The sequence below is a fragment of the Salvelinus fontinalis genome, chromosome 9 (assembly GCF_029448725.1).
Source record: "Salvelinus fontinalis isolate EN_2023a chromosome 9, ASM2944872v1, whole genome shotgun sequence".
NCBI lineage: Eukaryota > Metazoa > Chordata > Actinopteri > Salmoniformes > Salmonidae > Salvelinus > Salvelinus fontinalis.
This window is the reverse complement of record NC_074673.1, coordinates 14,399,852-14,424,373: the sequence shown is the minus strand read 5'-3', so window position 1 is coordinate 14,424,373 and position 24,522 is coordinate 14,399,852. Positions and strand designations below refer to the sequence as shown.

At 42.8% G+C, this 24,522-nt stretch overlaps 2 protein-coding genes across 2 annotated transcripts; one reads left to right on the top strand and one right to left on the bottom strand.

The window, feature by feature from the left end:
- Window positions 1–342: 342 nt before the first annotated feature.
- snx20 (sorting nexin 20) lies at window positions 343–2,762 on the top strand. Its single transcript, XM_055933491.1, has 3 exons — window positions 343–680; window positions 831–994; window positions 1,541–2,762. Exons 1-3 carry the CDS (start codon window positions 560–562, stop codon window positions 2,210–2,212), a joined length of 957 nt encoding a protein of 318 aa, XP_055789466.1. The 5' UTR covers window positions 343–559; the 3' UTR covers window positions 2,213–2,762.
- A 1,925-nt stretch (window positions 2,763–4,687) lies between these two features.
- LOC129862121 (terminal nucleotidyltransferase 4B-like) lies at window positions 4,688–23,182 on the bottom strand. Its single transcript, XM_055933490.1, has 12 exons — window positions 21,930–23,182; window positions 18,311–18,434; window positions 18,072–18,118; window positions 17,826–17,955; window positions 17,580–17,687; window positions 11,296–11,424; window positions 10,832–11,045; window positions 10,352–10,478; window positions 8,592–8,695; window positions 8,337–8,488; window positions 7,785–7,925; window positions 4,688–7,652 (listed from the first exon to the last, which is right to left on the bottom strand). Exons 1-12 carry the CDS (start codon window positions 22,256–22,258, stop codon window positions 7,464–7,466), a joined length of 1,794 nt encoding a protein of 597 aa, XP_055789465.1. The 5' UTR covers window positions 22,259–23,182; the 3' UTR covers window positions 4,688–7,463.
- Window positions 23,183–24,522: the final 1,340 nt, after the last annotated feature.

The window sequence follows — 24,522 nt, the reverse complement described above, 5'->3', positions numbered from 1 at the left end:
CAGCATGCACTTTAACGATTGTTTGCAGACCGCCATGATATCATAGAAGAAGAAGAGAAGACATGACAAGGGAAAAGCCTTATAGTGAAGCGACATGCTTTCTTCTGTCCGATGTTTATCAGGTCAGTGCAGATGACAGATACAAGACCAGGGGACGAGGATAGGATGCCTGTTAAGGCTATTGAGATTCAGCCATAGTTCACATCAACCATAAACAGACAGAAAAATACATGTATGGGGAAGTATAGAGATGGTGGTTAGATTGGCCAAACTCATCATTACACACACCCTTCCCACCATCCCCCCACTGTACTACAGTTTCACTTCCCCATTGGTCTCTCTGCTTTCTCTTGCTTCAGTCTTGCGTGTACTACTATATATTCACACAGTCCCTCTTTCTGTATTTTTCCATTTCTTTTTTCAACAGGGCATGTCAACAACCTTAGTTATACCGAGTGTGTGTTTGTATGCGCTTGTTTGTGCAGAGCTAACAGCTAAATTCGGACTGAGTATTTCAATCATCTTCCCCAGAACTACTACTGTATGTTGACAAGCCCGGATGGCGGAGAGGGCAGTGCCACAAGAGAACACAGGGATCAATACAGGGATCCAACAGTCCAATGGTCCATACCCTGAAGCAACAGCTGAGAGCCTGGACCTTGAGGATTTGCATCAACAGGGTAAGAAGCACCTGGTTGTTTTCAGTAATTTTCCTTCAAATGGTACTTTAAATAAGTAGCTAAACAAAGCATGTGTTTGACTCTGCTTGTGTAAGCAGTAATATGACATTTTCATGTGTCTGTCTGCCTGTCTGTCTACTCTGTACATAGGTGCGTGTGTGTATGACCTGTGTCCAGGCCCCAGTTCATCCTGTATGACCACCAAAGAGCTGCAGCAGCACTGGGGCGCGGTGAAGCACAGACTGAAGCCGGTCAAGCTGTTGTTTGAGATTCCTTCTGCACGCACCATAGCGCAGCACCTGTCCAAATATGTTGTGAGCTCTATTTTATGTACAGCATACAGCAAAGATTGTCAACTGGCGGTCTGCAGTCCAAACTCAATTTATTTGACCCCCTCCCAAAGTTTTCTATAATTGTATCTAGTTGTTGGACATAAAAGGCTGTAAAATTACTAGGAATTCACCTCAAAATGTTCCACTCAGAAATAGAGGCATATGAGATTGTGTACCAATGTAATCAAGGTTGGAAATTATGTTTTTGTCAAACACAATAATCTGTTTCGGCTTGTGTCAATTTGCAGAGTACAAATGATTTATAATTACTGTATGTTCCGCCCCTTGACTATCTGCTCAAGAAAAAAGCAGCGCTGAGTCTAGTTGATGATCCCTGGCATATAGTTTAGGGCACTGAAAAACATACTTTGTGAATTCTTCACCGTAGTTAGTGAGTGTTGCAGGAAAGACAATTACATATTTTATTGTCTTTTATTGGAAGATAGTCGAGTGAGTTTTAATAATAAAGTTGCAAGATATGAGGTTTTCTAAGTTAGAAGTTTGTCCCAATGTTCCTGTGTTCTCCAGGTGTACCAGATCGTGTTGATCCGGTCAGGCAGCTACGACTCCAAGCGCGTGTCTGTCGAGCGTCGCTATAGTGACTTCGTCCACCTCCACCAGCAGCTCCTTGAAGACTTCAGCGAGGAGCTCGAGGAGGTCATACTTCCCCGGAAACTCCTAACTGGAAATTTTAACCCCGAGACCATCTGGGAACGCCGCCTGGCTCTGCGGGACTACCTGGCCCAGCTCTATGCAGTCCGCTGCGTCCGACATTCCCGCCACTTCCTGGATTTCTTCACTGAGCCCGAGCAAAGACGAGCGCACGGCCTGCTCCGAGCGGGGCAGTTTGGGCCAGCAGTCGCTCTACTAGAGACTGTCCTGGAGCTTCAGGAGAAGATGGGAGGATGGCAGAGTCCTGTTCTGCTGGTGCCCACGTTGTGTGCCCTCACAGTGTGCCAGAGAGACCTGGAAGATCCGGAGTCGGCGTTCACCATGGGCCAGAGGGCGCTGCCCACGGTAAGGCGCTATGGGTTGAAGCGCTACAGAGGGCCACTGCTGGAGATGATGGTGGATCTGGGATACCAGTTAGGGCGACCTGTGGCTCAGCTGCAGGAGGAGTTGGTTCAAGTTAGGGATGCAGAGAGGGGACTGGTGTCTTTTCGCTCCCTTAAGGAGTTGGTGGTGCAGGAGTTTACCTAGGCCTGATTCATTTGAGATAAGCATGCACAACTTTAAATTAAGCATGCACAACTTTAAATTAAGCATGCACAACTTTAAATTAAGCATGCACAACTTTAAATTATCCAATGACATCAATAGGGGTTGTGCAAACACTTCCACTGGGGAGAACATGTCCTTTAAAGTATAGACTTTATTCAGGAATTCTAGACCTAGCCTTCTTTACCAGGGTTGAGCCAATTCCATTTAAATTCAATCAATTCAGGAAGTAGAAATTCCAATTCAAGGGTCTTTTCAATAACATTTATGATGGAGCACTCTTTTGAACATGTAAATGCAGACATGCCCCCTCACCCCATCCAACTGTTTTCTTTCAAAACTGTATTTTAATAATGAAAGATACAACTTACATTTACCCACTTACACCCTCAGGGTCTTAACATATATATAAGTATCAATCAAATTTTTAGACACACCTACTCATTCAAGGGTTTTTCTTTATTTTTTACTATTTTCTACATTTTAGAGTAATAGTATAGACATCACAAATATGAAATAACACATATGGAATCATATAGTACCCCAGAAAAGTGTTAAACAAATCAAAATATATTTTATATTTAAGATTCTTCAAAGTAGCCACCCTTTGCCTTGATGACAGTTTGGAACAGTCCTGGCATTCTCTCAACCAGCTTCATGAGGAATGCTTTTCCAACAGTCTTGAATTAGGTCCTACATATGCTGATTACTTGTTGGCTGCTTTTTCTTCACTCTGCGGTCCAACTCATCCCAAACCATCTCAATTGGGTTGAGGCTGGGGGATTGTGGAGGCCAGGTCATCTGATCACTGTCCTTCTTGGCTTGGAGGTGTGTTGGGTCATTGTCCTGTTAAATCAAATGATAGTCTCATATCGCTGCAGAATGCTGTGTTAGCCATGCTGGTTAAGTGTGCCTTGAATTCTAAATAAATCACCGACAGTGTCACCAGCAAAGCACCCCCACACCTCCTCCTCCATACTTCACGGTGGGAGCCAACCATGCGGAGATCATTCGTTCACTTACTCTACGTCTTACAAAGACTCGGCCGTTGGAACCAAAAATCGCAAATTTGGACTCATCAGACCAAAGGAGAGATTTCCACCGGTTTAATGTCCATTGCTCGTGTTTCTTCGACCATGAAGGCCTAATTCACACAGTCTCCTCTGAACAGTTGTTGTTGAGATGTGTCTGTTACTTGAACTCTGTGAAGCATTTATTTGGGCTGCAATCTGAGGTGCAGTTAACTCTAACGAACTTATCCTCTGCAGCAGAGGTAACTCTGGGTCTTCCATTCCTGTGGCGGTCCTCATGAGAGCCAAGTTCATCATAGCGCTTCATGGTTTTTGCAACTGCACTTGAAGAAACTTTTGAAGTTCTTGACTGACCCTTCATGTCTTAAAGTAATGATGGACTGTCATTTCTCTTTGCTTATTTGAGCTGTTCTTGCCATAATATGGATTGGTCTTTTACCAAATAGGGCTATCTTCTGTATAAGATTCCAACCTCAAAAGCATTAACAAAGGAAGAAATCCCACAAATGAACCTGTTAATTGAAATGCATTCTTGGTGCCTACCTCCTGAAGATGGTTGAAAGAATGCCAAGAGTGTGCAAAGCTGTCAAGGCAAAGGGTGGCTACTTTGAAGAATCTCAAATATAAAATATATTTTGATTTGTTTAACACTTTTTTGGTTACTATATGATTCCATGTTTTATTTCATAGTTTTGATGTCTTCACTATTATTCTACAATGTAGAAAATAGTAAAAATAAAGAAAAACCCTTGAATGAGTAGGTGTCTTATCTTTTGACTGGTACTGTGTGTGTGTGTGTGTGTGTGTGTGTGTGTGTGTGTGTGTGTGTGTGTGTGTGTGTGTGTGTGTGTGTGTGTGTGTGTGTGTGTACACAGACACACACATTCATATATATTGATATTCATTCATCTACATTCCACCAAAATAAAATTAGCTAAAATGAAAAATATCAATGTGAATAATATGAAAATACAATTCAATGAAGGGATTGTACATTTCCTGTTGAGAATGAGGAGAAAAACAAAACAAATTGACATTCAATGAAACAAAAAGGTTCAGAGCAATAAAATAAACATGTTTTCCTATTTCATTTCAAATTGGTTGGAAAGTGACATTTTTTGTTTCGCTTGAAATGTTGACTGGTTTTGAATTGGCATCGTCATTAGGCAATGGCATCAACATCCTGAATAAATATTTTTATCAAATTAAGTATTTTGTTATTAAATTAAGATGCATGTTAGTGGCTTGGCTGATCAAAAACAACAAATTCAGTGTTGAAATGAATGAGCAGGGAGCACATCAAACACATTTTCAATGAACAAAACATTGTTTAGTCATCATTTGTTCTATTCTAATCGCATAGAATAAAGAAGTTTGAAGAACTCAATGGTTCAGAGCGGTAGTATTTTACACAATAACAGTTACAGACAATGGGAAATGTAATTTATTTCACAACATCCTCTCATTGGTCCATATTATCACTTGTAAAATAACAAGCTACACTACATGACAAAGTATGTGGACACCTGCTCGTCAAACATCTCTTTCCAAAATCATGGGCATTAATATGGTGTTGGTCCCCCTTTACTGCTATAATAAATAGCTTTCTCTCTTCTGGGAATGCTTTCCACTAGATGTTGGAACATTGCTGCAGGGACTTGCTTCCATTCTGCCACGAGCATTAGGGAGGTCGTACACTGATGTTGGGCGATTAGGCCTGGCTCGCAGACAGCGTTCCAATTCATCCCAAGGGTGTTTGATGGGTTTGAGGTCAGGGCTCTGTGCAGGCCAGTCAAGTTCTTCCACACCAATCTCAACAAACCATTTCTGTATGGACCTCGCTTTGTGCACGAGGGCATTGCCATGCTGAAACAGAAAGGGCCTTCCCAAAACCATTGCCACAAAAGTTGGAAGCACAGAATCATCTAGAATGTCATTGTATGCTGTAGCATTAAGATTTCCCTTCACTGGAACTAAGGGGACTAACCCAATCCATGAAAAACAACCCCAGACCATTAGCCATCTTCCACCAAACTTTACAGTTGGCACTATGCAGTGGGGCTGGGAGCGTTCCCCTGGCATCCACCAAACCCAGATTTGTCCATCACACTGCCAGTTGGTGAAGCAGGATTCATTGCTCCAGAGAACGTGTTTCAATTGCTCCAGAGTCCATTGGCGGCAAGCTTTACAACACTCCAGCCGACGCTTGGCATTGAGCATAGTGATCTTAGGCTTGTGTGCGGCTCCTCGGCCATGGAAACCCATTTCACGGAGCTCCCTACGAGCAGTTTTTGCGCGGACGTTGCTTCCAGAGGCAGTTTGTAACTTGGTAGTGAGTGTTGCAACCGAGGACAGACGATTTCTACGTGCTACAGCACTTGGCTGTCCTGTTCTGTGAGCTTGTGTGGCCTACCACTTCACGGCTGAGCCGTTGTTGCTCCTAGACATTTCCACTTCACAATAAAAGCACTTACAGTTGACCAGGTCAGCTCTCACAGGGCAGAAATGTGATGAACTGACTTGTTGTAAAGGTGGCATCCTATGCCGGTTCCATGATGAAAGTCACTGAGCTCTTCAGTAAGGCCATTCAACTGCCAATGTTTGTCTATGGCGATTGTATGTCTCTGTGCTTAATTTTATACACCTGTCAGCAACAGATGTGGCTGAAATAGCCGAATCCACTAATTTGAAGGAGTGTCCACATATACTTTATATACAAAAGTATCTTGAAGGTTGGAACAAATGTCTGTATACAACTGAACTGCATACAAAATGTTTTGTGAGAAGAAAATTTGGGAACGTACTAATCGTGGAGAGGGATGTCAAAGAGACTTGCTAACTCCAGGACAAGCAGCGGCCCAACCCTACCCTTATATGGTGGCATTTGGACAACATAAAAAGTGCTGTCTAAACATTCAGAAACGTTTAAATAAATACAGTTACGAGCAAAATGTGTATTATGTTCTCAATTAACATTATGACAATATATTTGTAATGTCAAAATTAGGTCCATATTCTTTTTGTGGATTTGAAAGGATTGTATGGATGAAAGCAACTTGGTAGAAGCTGCACTCAGCCTCTTTAAAAGCTAGGAGGTCCCATCACCATATTGCTTACATCTAGTCCGATCCTTTTAGATCTGTGAACGCTAAAGGGCTAAGGCCTAGACAGGAAGAGAAAGCAAAGTGTTGGACACCTCCCAGCCCAGATAAGTTAAGGAAATTGTATGACTATTAGGACACAGCCTGTGTCTGAGATATTCAGTACAAAATGTGCATCACAACCATCTCTTAAACAGGCATACGGGCTATTGCTAAGCGTTCCATGCATACACCCTTCACATTATAGATTCATATAAAGATACTACAAAAATAAATACAGAAACAAATACAAATCACTTTGTAATAGGCAAAATAGTTGAGTACTGATATTTTCATATTAGGAAGTTTGCAAACTACAGATATTGTCTATTCTACCAGTAGGAACATGAAACTGTTCGCCATTACGCGATTAAACAGTATTGTGAAATAGCCATTTTACAGATCATTACAAAAATCCTCCCCATTATGCAAGGAAACAGGTCCATTTGTCCTGTAGCAACTCAAGGATGTATTCTGCTGATGGTTGGAGTTGCCACTTACAACCCACACTTGGCACAGTCCACAAGAGATGGAAAAACAATATTCATTCAGCTTGATAAAAAATATATATATATACAATCCCTAATCATTGCAATGTTTTTCTTCCTTTCCCCACCATTTTGCCTTTTGAAAATCACAAACGAATGAGATGAGTTGCTGAAAAAGCTTAAATGTTCAATGACTCGTTTTGTTAGTGCAAACATTTTACCCAATATAGTAATAATATCCAGTTTAACCATACATTTTTCCTTGTAATTTCTGCTGTAAAGTTGAATTGCCAGTAAGTAATAGAGACCCAACTAACTGCTAGTCCAATGCACCAGGGTGTACTGCCAATGCTAAAGTTCAGGCTTGACAACCTTCCTCCATATTCATATTACAGAAAGACTATGCCCTCAAGACGTGGGTGGCGTCAATCTGCCCTTTCAATTGACAGAAATAGGAGAAATCTCCTTCCAACTTGGCTTAAAAAATATCACTACCAAAAGCCCTGCTAAGATTGCCTCGATCCTTCCCTTTCAGCGGCAGAGAGTGGAGTTGAGTTCCGTGACATAGCGCCCCCTATCTACAGAGGTCCTGCACTGCAGGTTTACATTGGTGCTTTGGCTGGGGTTTCCTCCTCCTGCCAGGACAGCTCTGCTTTCTGTCTCGGTGGCTCCTGCTGTTGCTGCCTGATGACTGTCCTGTTCCTGTGCTTGGCTGTTTGTTGGCATGGCTGTTCTGACAAGACGTCAAACTCGCTCTGTCCACCTGTTGCCAGGAAAACATATAGGATAAGATTAACTTTATTGTCCCATTTTTCCTTGGAACAACATTTATTGTGACATCATAATTTGATGTGTGGTAATTTAACACTAAAACTTGTCTGTTATAGTCACCTACCGTGCTCTTGTTCGACTGGCTTACGCGGCTGCTGGAAGAGAAACTTGTATCCCTGTGATTGGTCAATCCAGCACTGGGTGCAGATGAGCCTCGCCTACCCCGCGTCGTAGTCACCGGTTTACAGCGGATTCCGTCCGAATCCTGGAGGGATCATAGCAACCAATCAAGCGAGGACAAAATATGATTTAACGACAGGCATCTCAATGTTTTAACGCATGACATGGTAGATTACCTAAGGGACCTTTCTTTTTATTAACGCCGTTTTCTCCCCAATTTCGTGGTATCCAATTGGTAGTTACAGTCTTGTCTCATCGCGTACGGACTCGGGAGAGGCGAAGGTCGAGAGCCTTTTTTATACATTGCAACATTTTCTAAAACCTGTTTTCACTTTGTCATTATTGTGTGTAGATTGATGAGGAAAATGTTTTATTTGATCAATTTTAGAATAAGGCAGTCAGTAACGTAACAAAATGTGGAAAAAGTCAAGGGGTCTGAATACTTTGAGGAGCAAAGTGTGTGGAGAGAACACGCTCTGTTTCACAAGGCACTCACAGCGTCACTGGAGCTAGCTGAAGAAGAATGTGGCGAGGAGAATGACAAAGAGGGGGGAGGAGAGGAGGAGCTGGGGGACTCTGCCCCTTCCTCAGAGAGATTGTTGATGCATTCCTCCATCTCCTGAACATCCACCAGCAACGTGACATTACCTGTGACATCAAAGGGGAATGGTAAAAAATGTGGGATTCGACAATTTTATACTGTTTTGATATAGTGCTATAAATTGGGCTCTAACATGTCTCCTCTCCTTACCGTTTAAGGCCAGGGAGTTCAGTGATAGGGCAGCCCACTTCATGGTGATCCAGTCTCTGTATTCAGCAACTTCCTGAGTCACCCGGATGATTCTGCCCAGTATACTGCAAGACACACAATCATTTATATTACACGTTGGAACAGTGGACACAATATTTTTTTTTACACTTAATATTGTTGAAAATATACAGTGCATTCAGGAAAGTATTCAGACCCCTCGACTTTTTCCACATTTTGTTACCTTACAGCCTTACTCTAAAATGGATTCAATTATTCCCCCCCCCCTCAATCTACACACGATACCCCATAATGACAAAGCAAAATCAGGTTTAGAATTTCTTTTGCAAATGTATTATAAATAAAAAACTGAAATGACATTCACCTAAGTATTCAGTACTTTGTTGCAGCACCTTTGGCATTGATTACAGCCTTGAGTCTTCTTGGGTATGATGTTACAAGCTTGGCACACCTGTATTTGGGGAGTTTCTCCCATTTTTCTCTGCAGATCCTCTCAAGCTCTGTCAGGTTGGATGGGGAGCGTCGCTGCACAGCTATTTTCAGGTCTCTCCAGAGATGTCCAATCGGGTTCAAGTCAGGCCTCTGTCCTTGAGTGGCCCAGCCATTCAGAGACTTGTCCCGAAGCCATTCCCACGTTGTCTTGCCTGTGTGCCTAGGGTCATTGTGCTGTTGGAAGGTGAAACTTCCTTCATCTTTCCCTCGATCCTGACTAGTCTCTCAGTCCCTGCCGCTGAAAAACATCCCCACAGCATGATGCTGTCACCACCATGCTTCACTGTAGGGATGGTGCCAGGTTTCCTCCAGACATGACACTTGGCATTCAGGCCAAAGAGTTCAGTCTTGGTTTCAGACCAGAGAATCTTGTTTCTCATGGTCTGAGTCTTTAGGTGCCTTTTACTGCAGGCTGTCATGTGCCTTTTACTGAGAAGTGGCTTCCGTCTGGCCACTCTACCATAAAGGCCTGATTGGTGGAGTGCTGCAGATGGTTGTCCTTCTGGAAGGTTCTCCCATCTCCACGGAGGAACTCTGGATCTCTTTCAGAGTGACCATCGGGTTATTGGTCACCTCCAGCCAGCTCTAGGAAGAGTCTTGGTGGTTCCAAACTTCTTCAATTTAAAAATGATGGAGACCACTGTGTTATTGGGGACCTTCAATGCTGCAGAAATGTTTTGGTACCCTTCCCCAGATCTCTGTCTCTGCCTCAACACAATCCTGTCTCAGAGCTCTACGGACAATTCCTTCGACGTCATGGCTTGATTTTTGCTCTGACATGCACTGTCAACTGTGGGACCTTATATAAAACAGGTGTGTTCCTTTTCAAATCATGTCCAAATCATTTACCACAGGTGGACTCCAATCAAGTTGTAGAAACATCTCAAGGATGAGCAATGGAAACAGGATGCACCTGAGCTCAATTTAGAGTCTCATAGCAAAGGGTCTGAATACTTATGTGAATACGTTTTTGTTATATATATATATATATATATATATATATATATATATTATTATTATTATTATATACATACACACGTGTAGATTGATGAGGGGAAAACATTGTATAAAATACATTTTAGAATAAGGCTGTAACGTAACAAAATTTGGAAAAAGTCCAGGTTTCTGAATACTTTCCCGAATGCACTGTATTGTTCAAAGTTCCATTCCTGGCAGTCAGCTCCAGCGAACCCATCACTCACAATTATGTGACTGTAACCCTCCCCATGTGTCCCAGCCCTGCCCAGTACCTCTCGCCGTGGTTGTTGAAGTGGTACTTAGCGATGGGCGACACAGCGTGGCTCAGCACCATGAAGGCATAGTCAAACACCTGCTTCACCTGCATGGCCCCGTATGAGCTACGACCCACATCATTACCTGGACAACACAGGACGAACACCAAACTCTCAAGGTCAGGTACAAGCTTAGACTTGGCAGGTGTTTATTGTAGGAGTTCTCAAACGTCATCTCAATAAAACAACTGCATCTGATGTTTTATTTATGGCAGAAGTCAGAAGCACAAGCCACTACATTGAACTAATTTTATTAACCCCGTTTTCTCCCCAATTTCGTGGCATCTAATTGGTAGTTACAGTCTTGTCTCATCGCGTACGGACTCGGGAGAGGCGAAGGTCAGAGATGCATTATATAGGTTGCTAGCTACCATACTGTAACCAGCGTATGCAGTAAGGAGTCTTAGACAAACTACAAAGGTATGAATCCGGGCTCACCTGGCTGCAGTGGGTCTTCAATGTAGAGCAGGGAAGGTCTGTATCCATCCAGCATGCTCTTCTGGACCTCATCTTTGGAGAGGTAGCAGCCTCCGTCCTTGATCCGGATCCCCGTCTTCAGGTAGTTAAAATGGCGGCCGTACAGCTCAAAGAACTCTATGAGTAGGACACCAGTGTTGGCGTTGGGACTGCATGCGTTCTCCCTGCTATGGAGCTGAAACATACACACTCTATTGACTATTACTTGCTTCCATCTTAAGAACACGTAGTAGTAAGAACACTATTCTGCTGGTGACAAATACAATTTGCCCTCGGGGATTTGCCCTTCAATGGTACAAAATGTATATTTCCTCACTCTCAACGATTGAGGAAAGGCCGGACAAATGCATCATATAATAATTTAATTAGAATACCGGATTGAGAGTATAATGATAATAATACAAGGATGACGGGCACCGACCCACCTGTAAGAAGCTGACAGCAACGAGGAAGAGGCTGTAGGAACTGATGCCTCCTGTAAACACTTCATTCATGTCTCTTTGTAATAAGAACTGCTTCAGGACTAGCACCAGGTACGGAAGCACAGGATATTTCTGAGGAGAAACAGATGGAGAGAAAACTTTAGAGAACAGTAGTTCACACTATGAGGATTGTGCCTAAATTGACGCTCAGATGACACTCAATCCTTAGAAAGAAACACACACATACTACCAGATAAGTTAAATGCCTTCCATGCTCATTTCGAGGCATGTAACACTGAACCATGCATGAGAGCACCAGCTGTTCCGGACGACTTTCTGATCACGCTCTACGTAGCAGATGTAAGACCTTTAAACAGGTTAATAGTAAAAGCCGCAGAGCCAGATGGATTACCAGGACACGTACTGACCAGCTGGCAAGTGTCTTCACGGACATGATCAACCTCTCCCTGTCCCTGTCTGTAATACCTACATGTTTCAAGCAGACCAGCATAGTCCCTGTGCCCAAGAATGCCAAGCTAACCTGTCTAAATGACTAATCGGCACGCAACACTCACATCTGCAGCCATGAACTGCCTTGGAAGGCTGGTCATGGCTCACATCAACACCATCATCAGACACCCTGGACCCACTCCAATTCGCATACCGCCCCAACAGATCCCCCAGATGACATAATCTCTATTGCACTCCACACTGCCCTCTCCCACCTGGACAAAACTAACATCTATGTGAAAATGCTGTTCATTGACTACAGCTCATCATTCAACACCATAGTGCCCTCCAAGGTCATCACTAAACTAAGGACCCTGGTACTGAACATCTCCCTCTGCAACTGGATCCTGGACTTCCTGACAGGCCTCCCCCATGTGGTGAGAGTAGGTAACAAAACATCCGCCACTCTAACCCTCAACACCGGGGCCCATCAAGGGTGCATGCAAAGTCCCCTCGTGTACTCCTTGTTCACCCATGACTGAGTGGCTACGCACGACTCCAACACCATCATTAATATTGCTGACGACACAACAGTAGTAGGACTGATCACCGACGACAATGAGACAGCCTTTAGGGAGGTGGTCAGAACCTCTCAACATCAGCAAGAGAAAAGGAGCAGATCGTGGACTACAGGAAACGGTGTGCCGAGCACGCCCCCATTAGAGGAGCGGGTCGAGAGCTTCAAGTTCCTCGGTGTCTACATCACTAAGGATCTATCATGGTCCACACACACCAACACCAGTCCTGAAGAGGGCACGACAATGCCTCATCCCCCTCAGGAGGCTGAAAAGATTTTTTGCATGAGCCATCAGATCCTCAAAAGGTTCTACAGCTGCACCATTGATAGCATTGTTACTAGCTGCAATACTGCTTGGTATGACAACTGCTTGGCATCCGACCGCAAGGTGTTACAGAGAGTAGTGCGAAAGGCCCGGGGTTTCCGTTAAGAGGCTTTTGTACGATAAAACATTTAAAAGCTGATGAATACAACTGGCACCGGCAAATTGGAAGAAGAAAAAATCCTATTGCGAAATAATGCTTTTTAGCCTATTCATTGATGGAAATACATTTAGCTGGTCATGCTTATTGGTCTATAGGTTAATTTGCATCAATTTGTAGAATTAAATTGCCGCAGATATACAGATACAGAGCCTTTGAGTGGAGAATCTGTCAGACTGTGCAAGAGCCGCTGCAGTAACATCTTGTGGTGCTTTCAAGACAACTGGGAACTCAGAGAAATAGGAGGTCAAATAATGACGTAAGTGATATTCAGCTTGTAAAGTCGGAGCTCTAGAAAGGGGACCGAGTTCTCGAGTTGGAATTCCGAGTTGGATGACCGACTGGAATTTCGATTTTCCCTAGTCGGCCAAACCCTCCCCTAACCCGGACGAAGTTGGGCCAATTGTGTGCCGACTCATGGGTTTCCCAGTCACGGCCTGCCGCAACACAGCCCAGGATCGAAATCCGGGTCTGTAGTGATGCCTCTAGCACTGCAATGCAGTGCCTTAGACCGCTGCGCCACTCGGGAGGCCTGTGCAGTGCCCTTTTGACAACAGTTTTTTCCCCCTAAGTGCATTATGGAGTGAACATTCGCATGTAGCCTACTGCCTTGTGCGCATTGCTGTACTCATAAATGTGAAGAAACAAATGTTTATCAACATTTTAAGCTAAACGTTCTTATCTCTTGCATCACTCATTGCTTTTTAACAAAAAAAAAAATGATGTAGCCATGGCCTACTGGTTGTATGAATTTAGGATCTATCGTCCCACAACTGTCTCAGAGTATGTTTGGAATAGGCTATTTCTTTCTTGACACGATGACCAATTGAAAATGTAGCCTAAACTTTTCTACTATAGTAGATTGACATAGGCTAGCGATTTTGTTGTTCATTACTCGTCTTGTTGGCTGAGGAAAAGTAAATGTGGACAATTATTCTAACATGTTCAAAGTGCACATCAGAATTCGGTAAGAAGGACCGGACCGCACATCCTCAACTTGCATGTTCTATTAATATGAATTACCATGATAGAAATCACATTTAGATTATTCTGAGCACCGTGGGCGGACACCCTAATCAGGGTACCCATCTAATGCATATGGATCCGGTAAATCTAAATTTTGCCGGTAAAATGTCCGGCACCACCTTTTTCTAACGGAAACCCTGGTACGGCCCAGTACGTCACTGTCAAGGACTCCAGCTACCAAAGTCATACACTGTTCCTTTTCCTACCGCACGGCAAGCGATACCGATGCACCAAATCAGGAACCAACAGGACCCTGAACAGATTCTACCCCCAAGTCAGAAGACTGCCAAATATACTGAACAAAAATATAAAATGCAACAAGTTCAAAGATTTTACTGAGTTACAGTTCATATGAGGAAATCAGTCAATTTAAATAAATAAATCAGGCCCTAATCTAGGGATTTCACATGACTGGGAATAGAGAGATATGCATCCGTTGATCACAGATACCTTTATAAAAAATAAAAATAAATAAAAAAATGGGCCTCAGGATCTCGTCAAGGTATTTCTGTGCATTCAAATTGCCATCGACAAAATTCAATTGTGTTCGTTGTCCGTAGCTTATGCCTACCCATACCATAACCTCACCATGGGACACTATTCACAACTTTGCCATCAGCAAACCGCTCGCCCACACGACGCCATACACGTGGTCTGCGGTTGGGAGGCCGGTTGGATATACTGCCAAATTCTCTAAAATGACATTGGAGGCGGCTTATGGTAGATAAATTGACATGACATTCTCTGATGGACATTCCTGCAGTCAGCAGGCCAATTGCACGCTCCCTCAAACATTTAGACATCTGTGGCATTGTGCTGTGTGACAAAAGTGCACATTTTACAGTGGCCTTTTACTGTCCCCGGCACAAGGTGGATCTGTGTAATGATCATGCTGTTTAATCAGCTTCTTGACATGCCACACCTGTCAAGCGGATGGATTATCTTGGCAAAAGAGAAACGCTCACTAACAGGGATGTAAACAAATTTGTTTAGAGATAAGTTTTTTGTGTGTATGGAACATTTCTGGGATCTTTTATTTCAGCTCATGAAACATGGAACCAACACTTTACATGTTGCATTTATATTTTTGTTCAGTGTAGTAAGTCCGGGTAGCCTGGTTAACTATCGACATTGACCGTTATTGCACTAACTTTTTTGACTCACATGCTGCTGCTACTGTTTATCTATCCTGTTGCCTAGTCACTTCATTCCTAGTTATATGTACATATCTACCTCAATTACCTCATACCCCTGCACAACCCAGTGCTGGTACCCTTTGTACAGTGCCTTGCAAAAGTATTAATCCCCTTTGCATTTTTCCTATTTTGTTGCATTACAACCATTAACTTAAATGGATTTTCATTTGGATTTCATGTAATGGATATACAAAATAATCCAAATTGGTGAAGTGAAAAAAATTACTTGTTTCAAAAATTTTAAAAAGTGGTGCGTGCATATGTATTCACCCCCTTTGCTATGAAGCCCCTAAATAAGATCTGGTGCAACCAATTACATTCAGAAGTCACATAATTAGTTAAATAAAGTCCACCTGTGTGCAATCTAAGTGTCACATGATCTCAGTATATATATATACACACACACACATCTGTTCTGAAAGGCCCTAGAGTCTGCAACACCACTAAGCAAGGGCTACCACCAAGCAAGTGGCACCATGAAGACCAAGGAGCTCTCCAAACAGGTCAGGGACAAAGTTATGTAGAAGTACAGATCAGGGATGGGTTATAAAAAAATATCACAAACTTTGAACATCCCAGGGAGCACCATTAAATCCATTATTAAAAAATGGAAAGAATATGGCACCACAACAAACCTGACAAGAGAGGGCCACCCACCAAAACTCACAGACCAGGAAAGGAGGGCATTAATCAGAGAGGCAACAAAGAGAATAAAGATGACCCTGAAGGAGGTGCAAAGCTCCACAGCGGAGATGGAGTATCTGGACCATAGGACCACTTTAAGCCGTACACTCCACAGAGCTGAGCTTTACGGATTAGTGGAGAGAAAATTGCCATTGCTTAAAGAAAAAAATAAGCAAACAGGTTTGGTGTTTGCCAAAAGGCATGTGGGAGACTCCCCAAACATATGGAAGAAGGTACTCTGGTCAGATGAGACTAAAATGTTGCTTTTTGGCCATCAAGGAAAACGCCTTGTCTGGCACAAACCCAACACCTCTCGTCACCCCGAGAACACCAAGCATGGTGGTAGCAACATCATGCTGTGTGGATGTTTTTCCCCATCGGCAGGGACTGGGAAACTGGTCAGAATTAAAGGAATGATGGATGGCGCTAAATACAGGGAAATTCTTGAGGGAAACCTGTTTCAGTCTTCCAGAGATTTGAGACTGGGATGGAGGTTCACCTTCCAGCAGGACAATGACCCTAAGCATACTGCTAAAAGCAACACTCGAGTGGTTTAAGGGGAAACACAATGTCTTGGAATTGCCTAGTCAAACCCCAAACCTCAATCCAATTAAGAATCTGTGGTATGACTTAAAGATTTCTGTACACCAGCGGAACCCATCCAACTTGAAGGAGCTGGAGCTGTTTTGCCTTGAATAATGGGCAAAAATCCCAATGGCTAGATGTGCCAAGCTTATAGAGACATACCCCAAGAGACTAATAGGCTGACCACACCGTGCGCGAGCTTTGCAAAATAAATTTTTAAATCTATGTTAATCAATTATTGCACCCACACTGCTCACGAGCGTCTGCTTTGCCATTGGCTAAAATAGAACTCCTTTCTATTTCTGACGCAGATCGCTCTGCAAGTCCTGCCTCTCCCATCTTCTCATTGGTTTATAGAAGCAGGTACCCACGTGCCATCTCCTCATTGGTTATACCCACGTGGGTGATTGAAAGATGAACTGTGTTGCCGGTCGGTGTAGTAATACTATGAAAGTTTAGATGCCAATCCCAATAAGTTCAAGGATGAAAAAGCATGGAAGGAGGAGAGATGACTAGAAACGAGTCGGTTGACCATTTTATGTGTGGATTAATTGTCGGAGTAGAGGACCTTGTGCATTTCAGGTAAAATAACAACTCAATGTTTATATCCCAGGACAAATTAGCTAGCAACAGCAAGCTAGCTAAATAGGACAAATTAGCTAGCAAGCGACTAACTAGCTAAATTGCCATACATGTTTAATGCTTTTCGACCTGTTCCCAAATTAATGTAATTGGTTCAGAGTTTGTTTTGATATTTTAACCTGCGTGTCGTGATCGCGTATGGTGTAGAGGGACAAAATAAATGTATGCACGATGGCGCACACGCGCAGCCGGTTTGGGTTCCGTGTTACAGTTGTAATTGCTGCAAAAGGTGGCTCTACAAAGTATCGACTTTGGAGGGGTGAATAGTTATGCACGCTCAATTTGTTTTTTGGGGTCTTATTTCTTGTTTGTTTCGCAATAAATAAATAAAAGTTGCATCTTCAAAGTGGTAGGCATGTTGTGTAAATCAAATGATACAAACCCCCCAAAAAATCTATTTTAAATCCAGGTTATAACGCAACAAAATAGGAAAAATGCCAAGGGGGATGATTACTTTCACAAGCCACTGTATATAACCAAGTTATTATTATATGTTATTACTTTTCTATTATTTCTCAATTTTCTGTCTCTGCATTGTTGGGAAAGTAAGTAAGTAAGTATTTCACTAATAGTCTAAACCTTTGCTTTACAAAGCATGTGACAAATACATGTCGATTTGACACACACACACACGGAGCATTGTACCTTTTTATAATCTTTGATGAGGGCAGCAGCTTTGACAGCATTCTTCATGTTGAAACTGATGTCAACTTTGACCTCCGTGAGAGAGTCTGTCAGTTTGATGATTGGCACCTAAAGACCAGACAAGATCAAATTTGACCGGCATACAGACACCGATAATTCCCTGTCCAGAATTATGTTCACAACACACACACACACACACAGCCTTAACAAGGCTTCCCTCCACAGACAAACACACACTACCCATACCGTGGCCTTGTCCAGCACCTTGACAGAATTCTCCTCCACCACTTTGTGTTTCCTCAGCGCCTCTTCTAACCTCCACAGAGGGAGGGTGTCTCCTTCCCTGAACTTCACAAACACCACCAGGTCAATGTCACTGCAACATCAACACAAATAATCACATTATATTCCTCCTTGGCGTAAGTTGGTGATAATAAAGGTTATGAATACTTTTTCAGTAAGGAAAGGACTTGAAATTCAACGACAGGTTACCTGGTGGGTAGATAGAGACCCGTGCTGAAACTTCCAAATACTTGAACCTGCAAAGCAAGTTCACACCATGAGTAATGAGATTGCATATAAAACTCCATGACAGCAACGATAAGCTATAAAATTATCATATCGGTATGCATGCTAAAAAGAATTACTACACCATTTAAAATTCAATAAATAACTAGACAAGGAAGTCAATGGCTTTACATCTCCGACTACAGTGAAGGTGATTGACTTACGTCAGCAGTGGGCCAAAGGTCCTTAATGACCCTCTCTATCCTCTCCACCACCTCCCTCCTCATCTTCTCCTCCTCCGGCCGCGGAGACATGTAGGCATAGAAGTCCTGGATTTCCTCATGGAGCCTGCAGAATCAGACGCACACCGTGGTTAGAATGTTGTGTTCTAGAACACGTTTGAAATACTTCAATAGTAATGCAGTCAGGGGTTCCCAGGTAGATTTGACACTCGAAACTTGGATTAATTAAATGTCTTTATATCAAGTCTCGAGCTTATTGACAAACAAGTAGTCTAAATACCTATTACATTTTATATTTTCTGTTATAGCAAACTAATCACATAGCACTACAGTGTGTAGACCAGAAGTGGCCTTCAGTCTGCCAGTGTACTATATAGCCTGTGATTACTGAGCAGGGAGTTACTATAAATACACTAGTGGGTAAGTATGCAAATATACTAAAGTGCAGCAGTGTGTATTCCCAGGAGGACATGACATGTGCCAGCCCAGCCAGCTGCTTTTCAATATGTCATTCAGAGGGTAATAAAGTGCTTTAGAATAACCCTCAATGGCGCACGGGACAAGGCTATCTGCTGCATCACACTAGGCTTTAAATACAGTAGAGGAGGAGAAACGGTTCAAATGAATGTTTCTGCATGTACAGGTCTCAGTGCAGTGGTGGCTTTAACTGAAAACTCATAATATAGGCCCTCGGCCATTGTGATAGTTTTGGGTATAGGCCCCATTTCTGATTCTGAAACTATATAGTATAGCTATGAAATATCTGTAATTCATGGAGGCCAAACTATTATAAAATCTTACATTGAAAATGTAGGAATACACGCCTTACACTGACTAACACAGGTACCATCATCTTCTCAGTATGTCAAGTAAGAAGGGGTGTGTGGACCAGATGAGGCATTGGAATGTAGCAGAGCTGGTCTAGCCTTGTGTGGCGCCAGTTCAGATCTACCTGGTCAGGTTCTGAAGAAGAAAACTAATGAGAGGATAACGCCGTAGACCCCTACTCTTTCAACTCACATGAGCCCAAATGTGTCTATGCACTAGCCTTTTGATAAGACAGCTCATATTCTAACTAACTGCTGCTGAATAGAAATATGAAGTTCAGGGAAAGTCATCTTTATCAATGATGAGCTAGAAAATACATTGCCTGGCTACTCACACTCTTTGCTCCAGCCAAACACTATGCCACACCCACAAACTTTAGTTTATTCTCGAAAGAAAGAGCAGTGGAAGAATTTAGTTTGCCGTCTTTACCTGGCCGGCTCCCCTCTCTTCACTGGGATTCTCTAACTCTGACCCTATTACGGGGGCAAAGACACTGGCTTGCTAGTGCTCTCCCATGCTCTCCTAGGAGTGGTGTATAACGTCTAGCCAGGCTTTTTTCACTATACTCAACTTGAGTGGGTTGAGTCAATTACATTATCTTCCTGTCCAGACTTGGGTGGGGTTATATCCTGCCACTGTCTCCCAACCCCCCGTTTCAGTCCCCAGTATCTACAGTGCCTTCGTAAAGTATTCAGACCCCGTGACTTTTTCCATTGTTAGGTTACAGCCTTATTCTAAAATGTATTCAAATTGTTTTTCCCCCCTTCAATCTACACACAATAGCCAACAGACAAACCGAAAAGGTTTGTTTTTTTATTTTATTATTATTTTTAAATTAAAACTAGAAATCTCACATTTACATAAGTATTCAGACCCTTTACTCAGTAATTTGTTGAAGCACCTTTGGCAGCAATTACAGCCTTGAGTCTTCTTGGGTATGACGCTACACGCTTGGCACACCTGTATTTGGGGAGTTTCTCCCATCAAGGTCTGAGAGTCTTTAGGTGCCTTTTGCCAAACTCCAAGTGGGCTGTCATGCACCTTTTACAGAGGAATTGGCATCCGTCTGGCCAATACCATAAAGGTCTGATTGGGGGAGTGCTGCAGAGTTGGTTGTCCTTCTGGAAGGTTCTCCCATCTCCACAGAGGAAATCTAGCTATGTCAGAGTGACCATCAGGTTCTTGGTCAGGGCCCTTCTCCCCCGGTTTCTCAGTTTGGCCAGGTGGTCAGTTCCAAGAAGAGTCTTGGTGGTTCCAAACTTCTTGCATTTAAGAATGATGGAGGCCACTGTGTTCTTGAAGATCTTCAATGCAGCATAATTTTTTTGGTGCCTTTCCCCAGATCTGTGCCTCAACACAATCCTGTCTTGGAGCTCTACGGACAATTCCTTCAACCTCATGACTTGTTTTTTTCCCTCTGACATGCACGGTCAACTGTTGGACCTTATATAAACAGGTGTGTGCCTTTGCAATCATGTCCAATCAATTGAATTTACCACAGGTGGACTCCAAGTTGTAGAAAAATCTGAAGGATGATCAATCAAAACAGGATGCACCTGAGCTCAATTTCGAGTCTCATAGCAAAGGGTCTTGCAATTTGCCCCCAAAAAATCAAACAACCTGTTTTCACTTTGTCATCAATGAGTATTGTGTGTAGATTGATGAGGATTTTTTATTTAATACATTTTAGAATAAGGCTGTAACGTAACAAAAATGTTGGAAGAGTCAAGGGGTCTAAATACTTCTCAGGACCTGAGCACTAGCACCATGCCTAAGGACCACCTGGCTTTGCAACTCCTTGCTGTCCCAGTCCACCTAGTCGTGCTGCTGATCCAGTTTCTGCTGTTCTGCCTTTGGCTATGGAACCCTGACCTGTTCACTGGACCTGCTACCTTATCCCAGACCTGCTGTCTCAACCTCTGAATGCTCTGCTATGAAAAGCCAACTGACATTTACTCCTGAGGTGCTGACCTGCTGCACCCTCTATAACCACTTATTATTATTTGACCCTGCTGGTCATCTATGATGAACAATCCAGCCTTAATGGCCATTTACACAATCTCCACCGGCACAGCCACCCCTCAGAGCCTGGTTCCTCTCTAGGTTTCTGCCTTTCTTGGGAGATTTTCCTAGCCACTGTGCTAGTACATCTGCATTGCTTGCTCTTCGGGGTTTTAGCCTGGTATTCTGTATGAGCACGTTGTGACGTCTGCTAAATAAATGCTTCATGAATAAATGTTATTGGCTTCATGAATAAATGTTATTGATTGACTGATTTAGTTTGAGCAGAGAGGAAGGGTCGTCACTAGTTACCACAGCCAAAAACTAATAAACCCTGCCTATGTATACCATTTACATTCTTTAAAACCTAACCACAATGCTAACCTTAAATTAAGACCAAAAAGCAAATTTGTGCTTACATACATTTTTACGATATAGCCACATTGGCTAGAATGGTCCCATCTGATATTTCCTCCTCGGAACTGCCTTACATTTTTTAAAGACATTTATTTTCATCGTTAGAGCGGCCACTAGGGTATCTGGTCAATATGATGGATCACCTGTGGTTTGAGAGGTCACTCAGGCTAGGAAAAAAAGACAATGTAGGAGGATCCTTCTGTATGAGAAATCATCTCATGTTGATCAATTTATCAGGTACAAATCCTTGCCAACACACAAAAGTCCCTCCCTGTGCTCTGTAATAAATCGTCAGCCAGACAGTTCAAACATGACAAGTTAGAGCAGTTATGCTGCCCCAGGCATCCTTCCTTACCCCAAAATCCCTGCAGCGTAGTTCCTGGTTTTCCAAGGCGTGTCCGTGTAACCAACTCTACGGCATCCAGTTTCGTGCACCGTAGAGTTGCAGCTAATACTCAATAAACTGCGGTTAAAACCGAAAGTGCTCGCTCGGTTGTCTCCCCTCCGTCTGTTCCCAAATTCGTATTCTCTCTCCCTTCCTCTCCAGCTACCGAATGCAGTGCCACCCACAATCCCGGCACCACTACTGCCCTTCCCCGTAGGATGCTGGTTGATATTTTCTTCCAATAAATCGGATAGCTGTTCTATTTTATTATCGCCTTTCGGATTAATCGTCCCTTGCATTCTCGCCTCACTGCTGCTCGTGCCACCGTCGGGTACTCCGTCCTGAATCACGTTTCCCGTGCCCCCGTTCACCGATACAGTTGTACCAGGACTAGTCTTGGTGGTGGGCGTATTCTAGGTAGCAGAGCAGTGGTTCTTATGATTATTCAAACTGAAATTGCGCAGAACATGAGTCGTTATCCAAATCTTCAACCACGCGCTGCTGGCAGTGCTGAGCTATTGGGTTGGGAACCAGGAGAATATTGGATCCACGCACCCGTGCACGGCACGCTCGCTAGGTTTGCGTGACTGGCACTGTCACGATAGAGGTAGCTACACGGAGCTGCTAACGACAGAGGAGAATTGACAAGTTCTGCGTATAGTATATGCAAATCCAATAATGTAGATGTAACAACAGTCTGTATTAACACGACACCAAATTAAACTGTGGAAATACAGACGTCGAGTATTTCTTAAGAACAAAACGTGACAAACTAGTTTTCTTCAGACACTCCATCAATGGCGGAACTGAAAGTATTGCTCAAACCAAATATGATGGATATACTGACAAGATACATGTCTCTTCGCCCTAACAATGGGAGTAGATTTCCACAAAGAGTAACGGAGGGATGTCTAGCTCCCGCCTATTTGTAGGATTGGTGGATATGTCATTATTCTTATCCTTTTTTGAAACCGCCTGTATTCAATGGAGAGAGACGCTATGCTACTAGCATCATGCCATGAATATCCATAGCCATCTCGAGACAACTCCGATATTGTTTTTTCTCAAAGTTGCCAGGATGTCACGTGTCCAACCTATATCAGTCCACTAACAACTTTAAGCATTACGAAAATAAATTCGATTAAATAATCCTCACGTAGCCAATAAGACATACATTTTTTATTGACCAAATTCGAAACTCCCATTCATGGCCTTCATACAAAAATCATTGCGGATCAACGAAAAACAACTACCTGCTGGAGGGTGGCAGACTTTCCGCCAAGTTGGGCTTTTCAATTCAATTTCAATTTAAGGGCTTTATTGGCATGGGAAACGTATGTTTTCATTGCCAAAGCAAGTGAAATAGATAAACAAAAGTGAAATAAACAACAAAACATGTACAGTAAACATTACATTTACAAAAGTTCCAAAATAATAAAGACATAAAATGTCATTATGTGTATATATATATACAGTGTTGTAAGGATGTGCAAATAGTTAAAGTACGAAAGGGAAAATAAATAAACATAAATATAGGTTGTATTTACAATGGTGTTTGTTCTTCACTGGTTGCCCTTTTCTTGTGGCAACAGGTCAAAAATCTTGCTGCTGTGATTGCACACTGTGCTATTTCACCCAATAGATATGGGAGTTTATCAAAATTAGATTATTTTTCGATTTTTTTTGTGGGTCTGTAATCTGAGGGAAATATGTGTCTCTGATATGGTCGTACATTTGGCATGAGGTTAGGATGTGCAGCACAGTTTCCACCTCATTTTGTGGGTAGTATGCACATACCCTGTCTTCTCTTGAGAGCCAGGTCTCCCTTAGGTGGCCTTTCTCAATAGCAAGGCCTTGCTCACTGAGTCTGTATATAGTCAAAGATTTCCTTAATTTTGGGTTAGTCACAGTGGTCAAGTATTCTGCCACGGTGTACTCTCTGTTTAGGGCCAAATAGCATTCTAGTTTCCTCTGTTTTTTGGTCAAATCTTTCCAGTGTGTCAAGTAATTATCTTTTTGTTTTCTCATGATTTGGATGGGTCTAATTGTGTGGCTGTCCTGGGGCTCTGTGGGGTCTATTTGTGTTTCTGAACAGAGCCCCAGGACCAGCTTGCTTCGGGAGCTCTTCTCTAGGTTTATTTCTCTGTAGGTGATGGCTTTGTTATGGAAGGTTTGGGAATTGTTTTCTTTTAGGTGGTTGTAGAATTTAACGTCTCTTTTCTGGATTTTGATAATTAGCGGGTATCGGCCTAATTCTGCTCTGCATGCCTGATTTGGTGTTTTTTACATTGTATACGGGATATTTTAGCAGAATTCTGCAGGCAAAGTCTCAATTTGGTGGTTGTCCCATTTTGTGAATTCTTGGTTAGTGAGCGGAACCCAGACCTCACAACCATAAACGGCAATGGGTTCTTTAACTGATTCAAGTATTTTTAGCCAGATCCTAATTGGTATATCAAATTTTATGTTCATTTTGATGGCGTTGAAGACCCTTCTTGCCTTGTCTCTCAGATCGTTCACAGCTTTGTGGAAGTTACCTGTGGTGCTGATGTTCAGGCCGAGG